Below are 20,856 nucleotides of genomic sequence, written 5' to 3'. Positions count from 1 at the left end.
ATAAGTGCGACAAGATACAAGTCATCAAAGGCAAAGCAGCAAAGACACGTCACGCGACAATGGCGACCGCGTGGAGACACAGTCCGTGAATGGCAATTTACAAGATTAAAAACATATATTATTTAGATTGATTTATTATTACATGAATGTAGTTATTCAGAATAACTTCACATAACAGCGTGATTTATACTGACTGCATGAAGATATGCCATTATCCACTTGAATAAAGTTATTTGGTGAAATGAATGAAATACTTAGAAACAAATAGGAAAATGCAAAACTATTTCAGTAAAAGTGCAAGCAAATGTTAGGGTTAATATGCGCCTTTCGGCACACTTCAAACTGTCTCGCTCATAATATGTCATTCATAAGTCTTCTACTAAGACAACTACTTCTGGACCTAATTGTATGAAAATATAAACTCTTAAATCATTCATTACATGTTTTTCAATCGTCAGTGCTTATTTCCACAAATAAAAAGTTATTTGCCATAAGATTCTAAACTGTGCAATAGGTCTTACAGACTGTTTAATGGCTGGCCAGCCAAGAGATGCAGTAAATTTCACTAATGACTTTCCAATGGTCTTTAATTCTCCATTTAGGAGGAAAGGAAATGTCAGGGCCGATGGAAAGGTTAATGTGACTTTCACCCACTAATAAACATCGGAGAACAATGAAATTAAAAGCATTACTTTATTTGCTGGTCACACATCTGCCCATACATTTACACATTGATAGCGCAGTAACTTTACAATTAGATATTTAATTGTAAATTAAATCAGTGAAGTTAATGAAACAGTTTTGTAGAGCGAGGGAGGGTGGGCTACTCAAAGGAAGAGAATAATTTAGTTTGGTCCAGAAATAACATTTCTTTCATTTAAATGTTTCGCTGGTTAAAAACTAATAAAAAATCTTTGCCTGAAAATGAGAACGATTATTGGAAAATAAATGCCAACTGATTAAGGTTACATTACTTTGTAAATCATGGATGAAGCTTTTTTTTCTGCACAAACCAATTAAAAGATACATATTGAAGCAAGATACAGATCTGTTTTGGGGTAAAAAGTTCCTAAACAAATTTCAGGGGAATGCTGACCTCAAGAGCATTGCTTAGATTTGTGGCCACATGATTTTTTGTAGTGCAATGTCAAGCATAATATGCCAACGAATTAATGTTAGATCAGATAAAAAATACATAAAGGAGCGTGAAAAAAAAGTAAGACTAGCATGAAAACACAATAAAACCATGCTGTCTGTCTGTCTGTTTGTTTAGCAGGGTGGTTTGACATCCCACGATATTTTTTATTAGGTAGCATGCAAGCTTTTGCATCGTCCTCTCCAACGTTTTACAGTTTTTATTGTTTTGACGTAGTCGTCAACTCAAAATCCACAAAACAGTAAACGTGTGTGATTAAATTAACAATGTACGAACGAATGGTTTAGAAACCAAGGTTGCCAACCTACTAACTCATTAATTGCATGCTTTTTGTGGTATCTGAGCAGCAGCAAAGTTGCAGATACTAGCGCACTCCTACGGCACACATTGATGCTGTAGTGACTAGAATGTTTGTTCAACTGCACTTCGGCTATCTCTGATTGCTTGGTTCATTTGGTGTATCATTTAAAGCAAGTTTTGGTTGTGTTCTGTATATAATTTGTAAGGTTTGTAATTTTTTCCCCCAGCAAAGGTCAAATATATTTGTTTATTTTCAGTATTTTAATTAAAATGTTTTTACCCCTTTTGCTCTTCATGTGATTTTTCCACCGTCAACATGCCTTTAGTGTAGGGGCCAAAATGCTTATTTCAACCACTAGATGTCACTATAGTCATTCAGGGGGGCCAAAGATTGCGGCCTCGTACACAATGATGACATTAAGATCCCGGTATCTGTCGTGTTGCTGTCATGTTACTACCGTTCTTCTGGTAAGTATTATGGTATTTCCAGTGATTCATTTGAATTAAAATACCTCGGCGTTTATGGCTGTGTTCATCGTGTGGACATTTTAATCAGACACCGGATCGACGAGCATGAATTTAACATCAGCTACAAGCCTGTTGACAGCACCGATCAACACAGATCGTAGTACCACATTGCTTTGCTTCTTTAGGGGGCCTTCATAATGACATTAAAATGTTGTGGTGAGTGTGAGAAACCTTTCTTATTTTAACTTGTCACTTTCTGTGATGGACATCCACAGTCAGCACATAAATAGTGATATAGTGATACTCTATTATCCCTGTGCAGCTGCCATTGGGCCAGTTGGATTTGAAACTCCTGGGTTGGAAAATGGTCCCAGCACGCCACTGCCTGATGCTGACGCAATGCAAGAAACATCCTGGCTGGTCCACTGAAATTATAAGCCATTTAAGACCATATAGGGTTCACCTAAATTTCGCGGAATCAGACGAACGTGTCGCCACTCGACAGTGTTAATGTGTGGATATGGCTCTATGTTTGTTGTAAAAAAAATTAGATTTTAACTGTGTGATGCATGTTTTTTAAACAACTTTCTAGTAGCTTGTTAAAAGCATCCATCTATTCATTTTCCTTACCGTTTATCCCAGCTGACTACGGGGAGCAGGCGGGTGACACCCTGAATTGGTTGAAAGACAATCGCAGGGCACAACCATTAACACTCACACGCTTTCCTATGGGCAATTTGGAGTGTTCCATCGGCCTACCATACACCTTTTTGGGATGTGGGAGGAAACTGGAGTACCCAGAGGAAACAAACACAGGCACGGAGACAACATGCAAACTCCACGAAGGAAGGCTCAAGACAGAATTGGACTCACCACCTCTGCACTGTGAGGCAGACATGCTCACCAGTGCTCCACCATGCCAGCTATGTCACGATACAATAAGGATAAACAAGATCTCGAAAATGTTGGGGTACTATTCTCTTTATGGGCCCAACACTAGGCACTGTCTTTAAATCACTTTGAAAACCGTTGAAGATCTAGCGCCTCCTTCCTTTAGCGATTTTGTGCCACTGAGCTCTTCCTTTTATGCCTCTCCATCTTGCTCTCCCTGTCATCAGACGTTTCAAATGGAAGGGCACTCCAACAAACCAATATTTTGCATATTTTTAAAATTAATACTGGCTTTTCAATATGAATGGACATTCAAGCATTTTACACAATGTCCCAATGTCAACATTTTATTTGAATTTGGATTATTTGGAACCTTTTTCAGTGCAGAACCAGTGCCTGCACCCACCTCAATACTCAGAGGGCACATGCAGGGCGCTTGCAAAGAGGGCGTTACCCAGTCCAAGGGGTAACAGCAAGCCCATGATACCACTGACTGGCCCAGTAAGGTTTCTTGGTTTAATAACCTCAAGTAAATAAGCAAAAAATATATTGATATTATTGACACTGCCTAGGTCTGTATTTATTATATAGTCATAAGTATGAATAATCGCGGATTCCTTATTCAACAACACAAAACATTTGACTATCAATCAACAACCAGTTGAACTGGCCACCCTCTCCATCTGCCCATCACAAACTGGCCACAACAAAGAATGTTTACAGTGCAACTTTGAACTTTTGTGAAGCAAAGTGACCCAGTAAGCAAGGCACGAGTGCACGGGTGCATGTGTGAGAGAGAGCACGAGCAAAAGAGAGGGAGAGAGAGAGAGATGTATATGTGTGACACTGTCTCTTGTTCTCGCACTCCCTCTCTCTGTCTCGCTCACAAATACAAACTGAGACACCCACAGAACCATTCACTAATGAACTCACCACTATTCAAATGTTCCCTCCCCCTCTTAGCTATTGCTCACCTCTCAGTACCCCCTCCTTCTAAGCAGTCCCCTTACCCTCCCACCCTACCTCCCACCCTTTTTCCTCCCGACTCTGTCTATCTCTGCACTTGTCTCTTCAGTCAAGGAGAAACTAATTGGAAGAAAGAATAAGAAGGAGCGGTTGAAAATTTAAGCGAATTAAAAGTTTACTTCTTACAGAATGCCACAAAAAGGTAGGCCATGCCATTCATGCTTTCATTTGCTTCTTATTTCATCTTTCTTCATCTCTTGCCAATATACACCTGTCAGAGACTGGACTTGAAAGTTACTCGAAATGTTGAACCTTATGGAGAGGGGATATGAAGATGATAATATAGATGTTACAAAATTAGCATTAGTAGTACAATTGAAACTGCAGATTTGGAGGACCCAATCCCAAAACATGTGTGTGCTCATTTTCCGGCTTGATAGAATCTTCTTTTGAAAGGAAGTTTGAGATTTCTCTTGATTTTTACCTCCATTTATATTTGGCTATATGAAGAAACCGTCAATAAAACTTTAAATAACATCTCAGTTTAAATAAATTGCTGTTTTTTTCGTACTCGGAACTTACCAAAAGTGTCAAAAGATGCTAACTTGACATTCTTTAATTATAATGAATAATCTATAGTCATTTTGCGTAGAGTTTTGTTTGCAACTTCTTTTACAGAACAATGCTCCTCTGCAAAATGACAAACTGTAATGGTCTGCATTCTATTGTTTTAGGGTGATTTTGGAAGATTTTTCTCAATACCTCAAACACAGAATAATTTGACCGATTTGGGAAGAGAGTAATTTTTTTGTCACAGTTCTCGTACTGTTGTCACAGTTGTCATTCCCACTAAAGCTTTTTTATTCTTTCGAAATTTGTTCAGAAATATTTGGAAACAACTTATGTAAAACAGCTGGGCTTGATTAAATTTTCAATGAAGTTGTTGATGACTCAAATCAATCAATTCATCAGGGAGGAATTACACCGTCCCAGATCTGAATTTCTGCAAAATCCCATTCACTGGGACTTAATTTTTGGTTGCACACAATTAAAATGTTTTTAACTAACACGTATTGTTCATTTTTGAAGAGCCACATTTTACGTTTAATTCATTCAATTAGCCTTATCCCCCCCACCCCCCAAAAAATTGTGCATACCCCCAAAAAATTGTGCATATATATATATATATATATGCACAATTTTTTTGGGGGGTGGGGGGGATAAGGCTAATTATATATATATATATATATATATATATATATATACTCTGAACATGGGTGAAAATGCGCTCTATATGTTCAGCGGAAAAACACTGCTCACGATACACCACTTGCGAAGAGACGCGTCTGAATGCACGCGGGAATACCTGAGCCACATTAGATTACAGCCCGTGACGAAATAAACACATTTTTATGATGGCGGCTTTCTGTTGAGTTATTCTTTTTCAAAGAATAATGGTATATAGGCTCCTCAATGTGTTGGGGGCTTATTTTACACCCGTGTCTGTTGCCTTCCTTTTTTGTTATACGCGTTTTACAGCGACTCGTGCCATTCCAAATAATCTATTATACATCTAATATAGATAATCTAGACTGCAGTTTCTGGAAAAAATTAAGCGTTAGTATTTTCTGAAGCACCCAAGAACTAAATACAATGCGTTGTCAAGATGAACCGAGTGCTTTCACACTTCTGCCGACAGATGAGGTAGGCTATTAACAAAAATAAAAGCAAAAAAAATGACTATTAACTATGTTTAAAGCACAGGCGAACTGCCGCTTTCCCTCCAAAAACCTATATTGTGCTCAAATACAGTATATGAGATTTTGTTTTGCTGTGTTTGAAAGCAAAGTTTGGAGCGAGTAAAAATGTATTTTTCTCATATTATTATTATTATTATTATTCACCCTTCCAAACGGCTTATCTTCACGAGGGTCGCGGGCGTGCTGGAGCTTATCTCCTGGGCTGCAGGCGGGGACATCCTGAACTGGTCGCCAGCCAATCGCATTGCACATATAGCACACCTACGGAACATTTTGCAGCGGTATTATTATTATTATTATTATTATTACTAATTATATTATTATTATTGTTATTGTGATTATCGTTGTTAATTTATGTCGCGTTAGTAGTTCTTGTCGCAGCAAGAATAGTAAAGTATTGTTGTGAAAGAGAAATAAATATATTCCCCGTTGTCCCTTCTCTTCAATATCAGCAACGCTCAAAGCGGCTGAATGAAACGTTTAAAATTGTAATCGGTGTGTTAAACTGAACTCCATTATAGGCAGCGACACTGGTCAAACTGGGCTCCTGCCGCGGTTTTGTACTGCTGGTTTTTAACGAGCCGCAACTAACGAGGCAAAGACCGCAAAAATCCCGCGGACACACAAAGGCAGCTGCGGAGCTACGGCTTCTTTGCCCGGACTCTTTGTCCTCTTTCACAGGGTGGAAGGTGCAGCCGAGTCGGGACAAGGTGCCCAGAGCCGGCCTCTGTTCGCGCTGCTGCCCGTGTATGGAGCTGCTTCATGTTCATTATGCAGTTCGTTAATGAGAAGAGAAGCTTTGAAGTCATTCAAGTCATTCTCAAACCAAGCAGAGCGCTTTAGTTGAGGATTTGGATGAATGACATCAACGGTGTGATCATCGTAGCATGTCACATCAATCAGTCAGTCAGTTTCAATACATTAATGGCATAAATGAAAGATTTTGCTAAGTTCAAGGCAGCACAAAATCTAAACAACTAAACAGAGCAATTTATGGCGTTATCGTTGATGTTTTGACAACAATGAATTGTCTACATTATTACATTTTTGCAGCAGGCTATATGTTGAGACAGTGAGTTGCAAGGGGAAGCAAAGAAACAGATTCGTATTGAATAGGCCAGGTATTATTATTATGATTATTATTATTATTATGTTCCTCTGCTTACCAGTTTGGTTAGAAGAGCTGTGGTGGATTCAACAATTGCAGACATACAACGTTTAACAAACAAACAAAAACAAAAACAAGTACACCCAAGGCTCAACCACAATGACTACAGTCCCTTTGAAAAGCACGATTTTTAAAAATCACTTTCTCGGAGACCAGAATTACAATTTTATCTATGGTTGGATTCTTGTTAATTAAATTATTTGTATACAAAAAAAAAAAGTTTGTTAGACTGACCAGTTTGTATTAATTTGTGCAACACTAAATATTAAATAATCATATTTTAAGTGTTTTAACTCATCTCAGCTGCAACCTAAATGTTTGGAGAGTAGAGTTTTTAATGTTTCCCAGCTCACTGCTTTGGAATCACTTTTCTAATACATGCTATGCTGTTAAAACATTCTGATCTGTGATTTTATTGAAATATATTCAAAATGTTTATTATTTCTTAAATGGTATTTCTCTTCTCATATACACAAGCGTTCAAAAGTTTGGAGTCACTTCGAAATGTCCTTATTTTTTAAATAAAATCGCTATTTTTTTCTGTATCTGGCCCCCGGGCCTTGAATTTGACACCTGTGCCTTAGATGAATTGTACGTGCCAATGTACACGCTCTCCATGATAACATGATAAAAATGTTATCTGTTTGGACAGATTACAGAAGTCAAACAAGCTGGGAGACCGGAGTTGCCTCCATGATGCAAAACAGTGAGTTCATCCATATAATCATTGCCTCCTTTGAACCTATTGTTGAACCAATTATAATTTTATAAAATATTATGTTGACTCTTTTAATAAAACAGCTTTTATTTGCACACGATGTCAGATATTTAAATTTGTGAGCTCGGTGTTTCGTATCAGTAGATGTAATGGCATTTATTCTTATTAATGTTGGCTTTTATAATGAGACATTTTATGACGTATATTGAGTGAAATGACATTGTGACTATAATTGACGATACACTGGCATGTGACAAAAGAAATATGGGTCAGATCATTCAATTACCCACTTTTGCTCTCCGATATTGATGAATATGACTCTTTTGAGTTGTGATAGTGCTCCATTGCTGTTGGTTTCTGTTCAAAGATACAAACTCTTTCCCCTTTCTCCAAAATCTTTGTTGTTCTCCTATACATTTTTTAAGTGTTTAGCACAAAATAAGCCATGTTTCAACCTCAGTCAACTTGTCAATAAACACCTTTAGAGTTGTATTCATCCTATCACATTTATACTAACTAACTTACTAACATGACTGGCATTTTAACTCCAACCTTGGATCATTTGGTTTTAAAATGAACACTGTCTGATTAAAGAGGTCCATGCTGTTTGCAGCGGAGGAATGTGTATTTAACATGGGCATTCGGTAATGCTACTTAATCATTCTTGTCCTTTATGGTGAAGTTCAATGTTTTATTCTGATATACATGCATAACAATAAATTTTAGAAAATGTGTTTGCGCGGATGGATAACATTGAACGCCCTCAAATTTTACTCATCAAGTAAGACAACCGTTAAAAGAGAATGTGCATGGAGTCCATACACATAAAATCATACCTGAGCCCCCCCACCAGTTGTTAGTTCAAATTGTCTGTCTGTTTGTCTCTGTCTGTCGACCGATCGGCCGCTGTCTGTCTCTCTCTCTGTCTCTCTCTGTCTGTCTCTATCTCAGTTTCTCTCCCTCCCTCCCTCTATCTATCTATCTATCTATCTATCTATCTATCTATCTATCTATCTATCTATCTATCTATCTATCTATCTATCTATCTATCTATCTATCTATCTATCTATCTATCTATCGATCAAAGAGCTCTTCAACTCTATCGACTGGGAATAATTACTAAACACATTTTAACTAGAATGAATATAAATTGCCGTTCAACTTCAATGAGTTGATTCAAAATGAAACCTGCTGCACTCTCAGGGGCAGGGCCTCATTTGGTCTGTGTGCAGGATGGTTTGCATGCGTGTGGGTGTATGAGGACCCACACAGGCTTATGTTTTTGAATGGGTGGGTAGGTGGGTGTTTTTGCTGGGGGTGGGGTTGGGAGGTGGGAATAGACAGATTCGCAAAGGGAGTGCAGCCAAATTGACGCCATATGTCTGTCTATTAATTGTATGTCAGTAAGCAAAAAGGGTTGCTCCTCTGGGAAATGAAACTGTGATTAAGATTTGTGCTAGAAGATGATCACACTTTTAACACAGTGTAAACATGCTGTGTGAGGCAGCAAGGTTAGACTGAGAGGAATGACCCACCTCAGAAAAGTTAATCAATGATTTAGGGGGCACAGTTGAGAGAAATTTAGCATGTCAAACAGACGGAAAATTCTGAGATATTTCACGAACAACAATGGCATGATAATTTTGAAAAAATATCGTTAACCATATTTTCAACACAGGACATTATGCCTAAAATTGATGAAGGAAAAACATTTCAACATCAATTTTGGGCTGTTGATGATACACAACTTACACATTTTGTGAGGTTTAAAGCAATAATTTAGTGCGAAGGTTTTATAAATGTGAACTGAAAATCATACTTTATATGCCACACTGGAAGTGAAAATCCCAGTGTCCCTAATCCAATGTTTCATCTGCTCTTAAAGACTAGAAATATGAAATGTGTTCATATACTAAAAAGTTGAATTGTTTTTAAGCTTTTATGATGTTTATGGTGACTGCATCAAATTATTGACAATGAAGTTTACGTGCCTGATTTCCATGCAGGGAATGTAGATTGGGTTGCCACTCGGTGGTTGTGTGCACGTGAGAGTAGATGATTTATATGCGCCCTGTGATTGACGGACGGCCAGTCCATGGTGTCACCTGGAATAACATTGAACCCCCTACCTCAGATCCCTATGAATGGACGGACAGTATAGAGTTTTCGTGAAGCCTCACTTGACAGCTGCTCGTGTACATGAACAGTCCATGTGCGTTCTGGCCGATGAATAATAATTTATTAATGCACTATGAAGAGCTTCCTAAATCTGCAATATGCTTTCTCCCACTAAGCTATTAACTGACAATAGACCAATTGATTAATTGTACAGTAAATCCCTACTTAACCTGCCCCGTGTCGTAACACAATTCCACACTGTGTTGCAGAGTGGCAGACAGAGGATTAAGCTTCATCCACACAATTTGACTTCCTTCCTGTTTTGGTTGAGAATTCAACTCAATAATGGATGCCATATTGAAGGTTGGGGTTGGGGGAGGTTGGGAGAATTAAGTGGACCAAAGGTGAGAAGAAATATAACAAGGTTACCGAGTATACGGTAAAAGGTGCAATAAAATGAAATACTCAATGAAATACTGGACTCCGAACAGCTTTCCAAGACAGGTCGAGGCTAGCCGACGGTGTCTCCACCACACCAAACCACATGACTCCATGCCCTAGTCTCCAAACTGTATCCATACATGGTTTAAAGTTTGCATGTGTTTGTCTTTTTGGGCAAGGCAGTTAAACCAACTCTGCTGCCCCTCCACCTGATAGACAACATGGCCTCAATTCTTCCCACCTGTTGAGACCAGTCATCTCTCCACAACTGCAGCTCTTCTCCACTCACCCGCTGTCTACCCTCTCTCAATCTCAACAAAGCAGGGTGAGAGGGAGCTAAGGAAGACAAAGATAAGCTTCGGGACCAGACTCCATAGTTCCCATAGAAAAATATCACTGGTTTCTCTAAAACCAAAAGTTCCTCTCACATTTCACGCAAAGGATTGTGGGGCGTTGAAATAAGGTGGATAAGAACCCCCCCCTTACAAATATACACACATGCACACACTGGTGAACATCCATTGGATAGAACATTGAGACATTTAGGCATCTGAGTGTTTACCTGCCCGGAGAAAACCCACGCAGGCACAGGGAGAACATACAAACTCCACACAGGGAGGGCCGGAGATGGAATCGAACCCGCAACCTCTGAACTGTGAGGCAGACGTCACCCCAGCTTCTTGCTGTGATTTGTTTGGCAACGTTCCATAGAGCCCTCTGTACTCCCCGTCGTCACTGTCAAGGATGATGAACGTCCTGAGGACAGAAAAAAATACATTAGTCTTCTGTTTAACCAGATTTTTTTTTTATGCCTTACCTTTAATTAATTAATTGAACATCTGAAGTGTAACCAACTTCTGCATGCGCAACAGTTTGGGTTGAGGCGGAAATATAGTATTGAAATGGCTACTTGTTGGAGCAGATTAAAGGCTCACTTGATGAAGGCAATAATGTTGGTGCGGTCTTTCTGGATCTAAAAAAAAAAAAGCATTCGAAATGGTGGACCAATATATTTTACAGGAAAAGTTACAGCAATTTCAGCTGTCTTCTGAAGCTTTGTGGTTTGGGTCTTTTTTAGAGGGGAGGGAGCAGTACATAAGAGTCAGTGGTGTGAAATCGACTTGTTCAAATAACATTGGTGTCCCACAGTGTTCAGTGATGGGGCCACTGTTATTTACAATGTGCATAAATAACCTCCCGGAGTGCTATCGGGCTGTCAGCTGCCAATTGTATGCAGACGATATCTATGCTTCTGCTAAAACATCTGCTTTGGCTGAGATGAAGCTGACACAAATCCTGCATAACTTCTCAAGTTGGCTTGAATTGTCCCACTTAACTCTAAATGTCAAAAAGACATTCTCTATGTGTTTTTCTTTAAACAAAAGGTCCCCTGAAAATAAGTATGTTTAAATAATGAGGTTATACAGGAGGTGGATGATACAAAATATGTATGCAAAAAGGTTCAATCTAATCTTAATTGTTTTCGCTTCTTCAGAAGGGAGTTACCGGATCATGCTGTTTTGTTGTACTTGTGTGCTATGATTTTCTCACATTTATCATGCTGTGATAAACATCAACTTCTATATTGAAGCCAGTGGTCTCTCTCTAGAAGCAGGCAATTAAAGTTTTGGATAAGAAGGCCCTGAGATGGTATCATTGTGAAATAATTGAAAAACGTGATGAAAAGTTAGAGTAATTTCATAAATATTAGTATTATTAAATTAGAAGTTTCTCTTCACACACAAATGATCAGGGTCACAGCACGTGACTAAACATTCCGATCACAAAGGAAATCCACGCGGCATCGTCGTGTGTTGCAGACCGGTCGCAAACGTCCCGCACCTAATGCTTCAGTCAGTCACCCGCACGAATGTAACTAGGCCTTCAGCTGACGAAAATGTGCTGAACATAAAAAGTTAACACAAAAAACAATAAACCGTGAATAATTCAAACTCAGGAGGAACTGAGAAGTCAAGCTCAGCCCCTGATGAATGCATTTGCCCATCTACAGTATCATCAATAAAACCAGGCAGCATTTGCAGTGCATTAAAAAGGCATTTCATTTTGTGAAAGGCAACGGGATAATTAAAAGCAACAAAAATGTGCAACAATGGACTAAGCTTTGATTTATCCGCTCTAAGCTACAGTACATGCATGACTTGCATTTGTGTGATCAGTTGTGGCAAACTGTAGTTAGAAAAAGTCTATGTCCTCAAAGTTGTACTCCAGTAAATTCTTCTTTTTTTTTTTTTTTTTTCTCGCAAGTGTAGGTCACAGCGGAGTAAACCAGCTTGGAGGTGTGTTTGTGAATGGGAGACCTTTGCCTGATTCCACTAGGCAGAAGATAGTGGAGCTGGCCCACAGCGGCGCTCGACCATGCGACATATCGCGAATTTTGCAGGTACACTCTGGGTACAGTGGTAACATACTGTTTATGTGTATTGTGCTATCAAGCCTTTTATTTTGTTACAAAAATTTCACTGACATAAATAGGTAGTTTGGTTTTATTCATTTTGCTTACTTTTATTCAGCAAACTTTGAATGTGTTAAATTTGTATCTTATCCAGGTATCCAATGGCTGCGTGAGTAAGATCTTGGGCCGATATTACGAGACAGGTTCTATTCGTCCTCGAGCAATTGGAGGAAGTAAACCCAGAGTGGCCACTCCAGAAGTTGTAGGCAAAATTGCTCTGTACAAGAGAGAATGTCCGTCTATCTTTGCCTGGGAAATCAGAGACAGGCTGTTGGCAGAGGAAGCCTGTACTAATGACAACATACCGAGTGTAAGGATTTATTTTTCCACATTGTTGATGACAGACATAGCTTATCAAACTTGAATATTTATTTCAATATTTACCATATTTATATCACTTAAAAGTGACTTATCTTCCATTCGAGCCGAGAGCTTTTTTGTAGACGTTCCAGTGGCACTTGTTTGTTGACTGCATAATGTTTGTGACTATTTTAACCATGTAACTATCTCTGTGACAAGTTTTATACAAATCAGACTAAACTTTCAACACACCTTTGCAAGACAGTACCTTGAATTGGCCCATGTTGTGGCTAAGACTCAAGTGGATCATTTTTGAGTGATACATTTGTATAATATGTAATGGCAAACATTTTTTATATAGAGAATGATATATTGGTTATATTTTGTAAAACTATACTGTTGCTAATAAGTATTAGTGGGCGAATCAATCTAAATATCAATAAAGTGAATACCAAGACTGTTTCAGTATTGGATGGATACTAGCGTTTTTAAGTGAAGGCTTTGGGTATTGTTGAATTTTTGACACTTTTATTATAATTGTCTTATTATATTTTCTCATCACGATACTTTCCGACATTTGTTTTTGTACTGGATTTCGTATTTGTTGTGAACTGATAATCTTGAACAACTTGTTCTTTTTAAACAAAAAATAAATACAGAGGGGATACCTTTTATTACATTTTTTAATAATAGTTTCGGAACAACACTTTGTTCAGTTAAATGTAAAATATATCGGACAATGACGATGTATGGGGAAAAAAAAGAGTAGGATTTTATATTAACCAAAAACTTTGCCCTGACTTTTAACATGATAATAATAAAAAGGCAAACATGGCAAAACACTTACAGGTAATGAAAGTCATTTTAGAATTAGCAATTCGATAACGCAACGATCTTAATTTTTGTAAAGTATCGGTATTAATATCGGGAATACTGCCCTGTGTTTAATTGGTATTGGATCGATGCCAAAATAGTATCGCTCACCATCACTAATAAGCATTATTAATGGAACCACTTTGTTTTTTCATCAGGTTTCCTCAATAAATCGAGTACTCAGGAACCTGGTCAGTGACAAGCAGCAACTTGTAAATGAGGGCGTTTTTGAAAAGCTAAAAATGCTCAATGGACAAGCTACCTGGGTGGGGCGCACTGGGTGGTACCCTGGGTCGACGCTCACTATCACAGGTAAGAAACTGACTCTTGCGTCATATAAGCTTGCTAAGATACTCCAGTCACTCAAAGTGCAAAGCAGGCCATGAATAAAAGTATATGATTGGTACCGGCGCACAACGTCTAGAGAGACTGGAAAGAATGTATGTAATAGTTATTTGAATAACTCTGAATGTTACGTCAGGCCCGTTCTCAGCTCTTCGTTTGTGTTTATGTCACGTTAGCATAGCTATCGTTTAGCCTGTTGTTGCTCGTTCATGTCTGTTCTTGGTGTTGGATTTTGTCGAATAAATTTCCCCCAAAATGCGACTTATACTCCGGAGCGACTTATATATGTTTTTTTTCACATTTTTGGGCATTTTATGGCTGGTGCGACTTATACTCCGGTGCGACTTATAGTCCGAAAATTACGGTATTTGTTTGACAGTCTCCCTTGTCTCTTTTTTTTTTTTTTTTTTTTTTTTTACCTAGCCGTCCAGGTCGTGTTAAATGTAACTTTTAGTAAATTGTGCGTGTCACTAAAAAATGTATAGGTGCAGGTAAACTAATCTCAGACAAAGGCATTTTCCTAATGAGTTTTGACTCCATCCATTTAACCACCAATTTGTTCAACTTTACATTAAATATGCATCGTTTTACCCCTTAAGGTCTTGTCATTCCAAAAAACCCTAAATCTTAATTTTGGGAGACATGAGGCTGGTTTTGTGAAAACACATCACATATACATCCACTAAACAGACATGTTGGATCTTGAATTGTTGGCGCTCCTTTGCTTCCACCAAAGAGGCCAAATTGCTGTGGGAGCATGCTTGTAACCTTCTGCTCCTCCTCTACCAGCTGCACTTTGGGACTCAAACAGTGGGATAAAGTCATCAGTCTATAGTATGTCTGTGCCATTGTGTGTATATGTGTGTGTATCGGGGAGAAAATAGGTGGTGTCTTGCGCCATTTGTGTCTGTTTCTGCCTGACTGACTGTGACACTGAGCAATGGCTTTATTCTCTTTTGCATTCACTTGTCTGCTGGGAATCATGAATAATTAGGCTAGGACCACAAATAACATGGGTTCCACAGGGAGCTCGAGTCAAGCTCCAATCTGTTTAGAAATTACATGTTGGTGACCACCTGAACTGCTCTTATTCCTCAATGCCTTGAATAATATATTTTCTGAGAAGAACCTAAATATCCAAGACTTATTTTATTTTTGGTATCAAACCAAGTACAATGAAAACTCTGATGTCAAAGAAAATTGTTGCATTTGGTGTGTTCAGAATTAAATATTTCGCGATACAAAATGATGGACTTCGAAAGAAAGTGACTTAAAACTGAAAGAATATGAAAGCAAAGAATGTGGGTAACATAAAAGAAGGGGGAATTTGTTCACTCTACTATTCATCAGATGGATAGGGTGAAAAAAGACAACATGTATTCTCTTTTTCCAGATCATGCAGTACAATACAAGTGGGAAGTTTAATGCAATTGACATTCTTGTTTTCAGAAAATATGTGTTCGCAAGCAGAAGGAGCGGAAAACACAATATCAGCTAGTTCCAACAGTGAAGACTCAGAGGAGACTCAAATGAGGCTTCAGCTGAAGAGGAAACTGCAGAGAAACAGAACATCATTCACCCAAGACCAAATAGAAGCACTTGAAAAAGGTGTGCATCAATGCACCAATTTTTAGTTGTCACCGCTTTTTAGAAATGGTAAACCTGGAATATTCAAACTCTGTCTTACAAAATAGTGGCATAAAAAACATACAAGTGCTTTAAAGCAAACTTTCATTGTCATTGACAGTACTTCATGGTGTTTTCCTCCACTTGGAACAGGAATAAGACAAATAAAACTGAATTCACACTTTTATACCCAAAGTTGAGCCACCCCATTAGAATTTTTTAGAAATCAGATATTAATCAACCATATAATTCCACCATTCAATTTAATAAAATCTGTTCAGGACTGCAAGTGAATATGTATAATTTTACATCATACAACTTTAGTGGCTTATTTTTGGTACAACAAACAGTAAATATGAAAAACATCCATACAATTAGAATTCTATTTTAGCATTAAGAAGAATGACATTTTGGTTCCAGATGTTTAGCTTAAGATGTAGCAGTTTCAATAAATTAGTATATTTGCCTAAACAGAGACTAAACCAAAAAAAAAATCAATTATGTTAATTAAGGGCAGCAGTGAAATAATCTAAGGCTAGATGGAAATCTCATATATATAGATTTTAACAGTCACGTTAAAATTCCATCAATATGACTACTATAGATTGATACAAAATGTTTTTGTTGCAGAATTTGAGCGAACTCACTATCCAGATGTGTTCGCCCGAGAACGTCTTGCCAACAAAATAGACCTGCCTGAAGCACGGATACAGGTATGCACTTTGGTTTGATTTTTAAATGGTAGAGAGCAATCATGGAATTGACCACACTGATCATTGCCAACTATTGTACGCGGTGCGCATTCACAATTAGTTTGGACAGCAGATTCTTGTGAAAAACAAAACGTAAGATGTTACTGTAACGCCATTATTATTAAGGCCTACGCAAGAGTTACATTTTATTTGGACAAATTCTCTTCACAACGGACTAAATAAAGTTATTTTTGTGTTATTTATAGGTTTGGTTTTCCAACAGAAGAGCAAAGTGGAGAAGAGAGGAAAAGTTGAGAAATCAACGCCGTCAGCTGTCCAACTCCTCCAACCATGTTCCCATCAGCAGCAGTTTTAACACCAGTGTTTACCAATCTTTACCCAAACCTGCTACACCAGGTACTAACAAAGACAAACACTACTGTATTTAGTTGTCTTGTTTTGTTGATGCTGTTTGATCGCTTGCCATTCAACCTGAACCACTTTTTCCTCCCCTTTCTAGTAATTAGCGTCGACAGTTTGAACAGTTTGAACATTTTGTCACCGCTATTCTTACATCATTTTCATTGTCATATCCTATATCTTTATAACCCACAATGGTAGAACCTCCAAAATTAGAACTTGGATCCAACCATACATTCTCTGTACTGTTTCAACTCATTCAGGTTGCAGGTGAGTCGGAGTCTATTCCAACTAACCCTGGACTAGTTGAGTTAATTCCAGGGCACACACTGTTTGTTTTCATTAGTTTTGCTTTAAGTTTATAAACAATTTTACTGATCCTCTCTTTCTAAACCCAAGTGTTTTGTATTTTAGTGTCCTTCTCATCAGGCTCTTTGTTGGGGAGGTCGGACTCAGTCCTGTCCTGCAGCTACGGCCTACCGTCCATGCCACACTTCAGTATGGCTGCCAGCCTGCCTATGCAAGTAAGATTATCAGTGTTGGTGTGGGTATGAATGGTTGTTCGTCTCTATGTGCGCCCTGCAACTAGTTCAGTGTAGTCTGCCTTTTCAGCTGGGATAGGTTTCATCATGCCCGTAACCCTGAACAGGATATGCAGTGTTGAAAATGAATGAATGATACATATGATACTAGGTCTGTGCAACATGCGACTTCCAAAAACCAATTATATCAGAACTTCGCATTCCGGGGGGGCATCCAGAATCTCACCGAAGAGCTCTTTCAGCAGCTTGGGGAAGAAGAGTGGGTCGGAGTTCTCCACTGATTCCGGCAAGCCCACGATTTTAACATTGGGGATCTCCAGGCGACTTACTGCCGGAAATGCAGACCAAACACTGGCATCGGTGATACAGAGACCGAACTGCCCTTATCAAGAGGTTCGGTACCCCATACTCCCAAATCACCCCCAGAACTCCCCGAGGGAAACGGCCAAACGCCTTCTCCAATACGCCAATACACTGGACCCCTGACCCTGAACACTGCATGAGTTCCTTGCTGTATTCTGCATCAAATTTGCATAAAGTTTGAGTGTATTAATTTGTACTTTCAGGCATCTTGTCAGACGTCTTACTCATGCATGCTGCCCTCCAGCTCAGGCGCACCAGTAAATGGAAGGAATTATGAGACCTACACTCCTCCACACATGCAACAGCACATGAACAACCAGCCATTGAATTCTTCTGCTACGTCAACAGGTAAAGTGCAGTTGAGAATTCAACCTCTGGAGTAGGTACATTAATTTACTGACCACTAAGGGGGAATTTTGGAGCACAGCAAGAAGATTTAGGCGCACGCACAGCAAATTGACTTGCAAAGTAAATATTCGCTTTCCGCTGCATTTTTGCTACATTACTAAGTACTTAAAGAAAATAAGAAATATTCAAAGAACCTTTTATTGTGCAATTGTGACAAAACATAAACCTTATGTAAAAGTTCTACATGTTAAACACTAAAACTGATGATGATTAGTGATTTACGCCTCGCTCACACCGGGTGTGGAACGGCTGTGGCGCGGTCATCCACCGCACGCCACAAGGAATAAAAACCATTGGATTCGACGAGTCAACTCACACCTCACTCACACTGGGTGCGGAACAGTTGCGGTGCGGTTTTTCCGCGGAACACCGGCGCATTGCAACTCACACTGTTTGCTTTGGCCTAGGGAGTTAAGTTCACCATTCGCTTTAAAGATATCTGGCGCCATCTAGCGTTGTGAATGGGTATAATGTCCAAACCCCGAATGTAAGACGACCCCCACTTCAGTCTTATATTCGGGCCAATACGGTATTTCATGTGTAGCGTCTTTAAACTGTACTATACTGCATTCATGGCTATGACTGTGTACTAATCTCACAACTGCAACTGCACACAATTAATATGAATGCCTCAAATAATAAATCAAAAACAAGTGGTGAAATATTTACATTACACTGACATTCCAACAATGCACAAGAACAATGCAGAATTGTTTTGTTTACCTAACGGCAGCCGTCCGAAAACTGTTTCCCTGACTGTGTGAGACTTGAAGGACCAGCATAGAAACAAAAATATCACTCACCACGTCAACGTGACCGCTCGTATGCCGAGTGAATTGATTAAAAAGGTAATAACACAGTGTCATAACGTGTCCTGACGTTGGTGTGCATTGTCCTAAAACATTTTCAATGAATAAAGTCATCTTAAAGCCAGTGTTATTGTGATTTTGGAACTTTAAAGCTAGTTTTTATTTTGTTTTGAGGTTTTTGTTGTAGTTTTAATTTTTAGTTTTCCAAGTGGCTATGTTAGTTTTTAATCATTTTATTTTTTATTTGGTTTTAAATTACTCGAGTTAAATTTCAATATTAGTTTTCATTTTAATAAAATGCTTTTTTGCTTGTGCCCAACACATCATGGTATACACCATGTGTTGCTAAATTATTAGTATTTTGAGACTGGGTGATGTTTAATAGTCCACAGACTTTGAATCACAATAAGTGCAATGCATAATGCCGCTTCTAAGGTTAGATGCTTGCATGCATGCACCCTAATTCAATAAATTAAACAAAGCTAGGAGGCCTTGATTGCCAACTTGCCCGCTTCTGAAGTGGATTTGTTGCTTAAATTCCCGTTGAGAAGTTTTAAACACGATTGTACATTATTATTATTTTTTAATAAATGAGGCACTTATCCAGTATTGTGTTTCGGGCTGAAAAGCACAGAAGCCCTACAAGCCTAAACCACATGCAAACTACTTAAAGCAGTATTCTAATCACTATTCTGTTTATCTTCTTCTTTAGGTCTAATTTCTCCAGGAGTCTCAGTTCCAGTCCAAGTTCCAGGAAATGAAACAGACATGTCACAGTATTGGCCACGTCTGCAATGATGTCATTGACGTCAACGATGTTGCAGCACTTGTTAACTCAAATGTCATAAAGGACATTTCATTGAGAATACCACTCAGGATCAGATTGACTCTTTAAAAAAAGTGAAACAACGTTTGAGTATATTGCCAGTTACTGTAAACCAGTACAAGACTAGCAACAACAGATCTCACGATGTCACATTCATCAGCAGCCATTCAAAATGTGGTTCGGTGCTTGACGTCAAGTGATGTTTTTTTTCTTTTGCTAACAAAGACACACTAATTGCCCTTGATATGTAAATAAACATTTTACAAAAAACTCAAGACGTGAACGGGAAAATTAACTGTAAATGTGTTTAATTGGAAGAGTTTGTTAGGAAAAAAACATGTAATATGTGAAGAATTTTTTAAACAATGACATGCTTGGTCATATGTGAGTGATTTTATAATTTGATCAAATCCTTAACGCTAAATTTGTGCACGATAGGGGTGTCCACCTGTGCTCATGTTGAAACATTGTACCAAATGCACACAGACTGAATCACAAGCGCTTATAAATTGTGTCCTTGGTATGGATCTGTTTTTATGTCCATGTGTTAAGTATTTATCTTCCCCAGTGATTGGGGAAGATTCCCTTAATAAACTCACTTCAGGTACAATTATTGTTCAGTTTTTGAATTTTTACTTTAACATACTTTTGTAGTACCTGGAGTAGTTTTCAAATGACACAGCTTCTACATGTGTCACAGCTGACAAAGCAGCTAAGAGACAAAAACCAAGCTCTGAGAACTTTCCAAAGACCTCAAAGACAGAATTGGGACAATCACAAACCCTGCAGATTTTATTTGCGCGTGGGTGAGAATCAAGTTTAAAAAAAAAAAGGTTACCAAACGAAGAGCTTTTTTGCATGATAGTACATACCTAAGTGTACGCCTTTAAAAAACATCTATAAAGTAAAGCTTCTGTGCATTTAATGAGCTGTCATTTGTGACGCTGACTGGCCTGATGACGCAGAGTTCAACTGCAGGCATTACGTATTTTGTGATTTGATCGCCGATCATTTGTTGGTGTCAACGGTGCCTCCGTGGACTGACTGGCCTCAAGCAACATGCTTCCAGTGGTGGACACATACGGAATACAAGGCACAAGGAATCTCGAGACAAATTTGTTATCCAGCAGGTCACATCAGACAGATATGGTATGTAAAATGATTTTTTTTTTTAACCCCCCTCCGATTAAAGT

The 20,856-nt window shown here is 38.6% G+C and overlaps 1 protein-coding gene across 1 annotated transcript; it reads left to right on the top strand.

Moving 5' to 3' along the window:
* The first annotated feature begins 3,857 nt into the window (after positions 1-3,857).
* On the top strand, positions 3,858-20,273 carry LOC119124920 (paired box protein Pax-6-like). Its single transcript, XM_037255297.1, has 11 exons — positions 3,858-3,983; positions 7,362-7,415; positions 12,257-12,387; positions 12,554-12,769; positions 13,791-13,944; positions 15,427-15,585; positions 16,234-16,316; positions 16,562-16,712; positions 17,130-17,239; positions 17,824-17,968; positions 19,550-20,273. Exons 1-11 carry the CDS (start codon positions 3,971-3,973, stop codon positions 19,633-19,635), a joined length of 1,302 nt encoding a protein of 433 aa, XP_037111192.1. The 5' UTR covers positions 3,858-3,970; the 3' UTR covers positions 19,636-20,273.
* Positions 20,274-20,856: the final 583 nt, after the last annotated feature.

This window comes from Syngnathus acus, chromosome 6 (genome assembly GCF_901709675.1).
Source record: "Syngnathus acus chromosome 6, fSynAcu1.2, whole genome shotgun sequence".
Lineage (NCBI taxonomy): Eukaryota > Metazoa > Chordata > Actinopteri > Syngnathiformes > Syngnathidae > Syngnathus > Syngnathus acus.
Note: the sequence above shows the minus strand (reverse complement) of the source record. Positions and strands in the feature narration are given on the sequence as shown.

Bases quoted from the DNA above. Each gene is read 5' to 3' on its own strand.
- LOC119124920 (XM_037255297.1), top strand. The intron at 7,416-12,256 runs GTGAGTTCATCC...TCGCAAGTGTAG, and splicing joins TGCCTCCATGATGCAAAACA to GTCACAGCGGAGTAAACCAG. The intron at 15,586-16,233 runs GTGTGCATCAAT...TTTTTGTTGCAG, and splicing joins AATAGAAGCACTTGAAAAAG to AATTTGAGCGAACTCACTAT.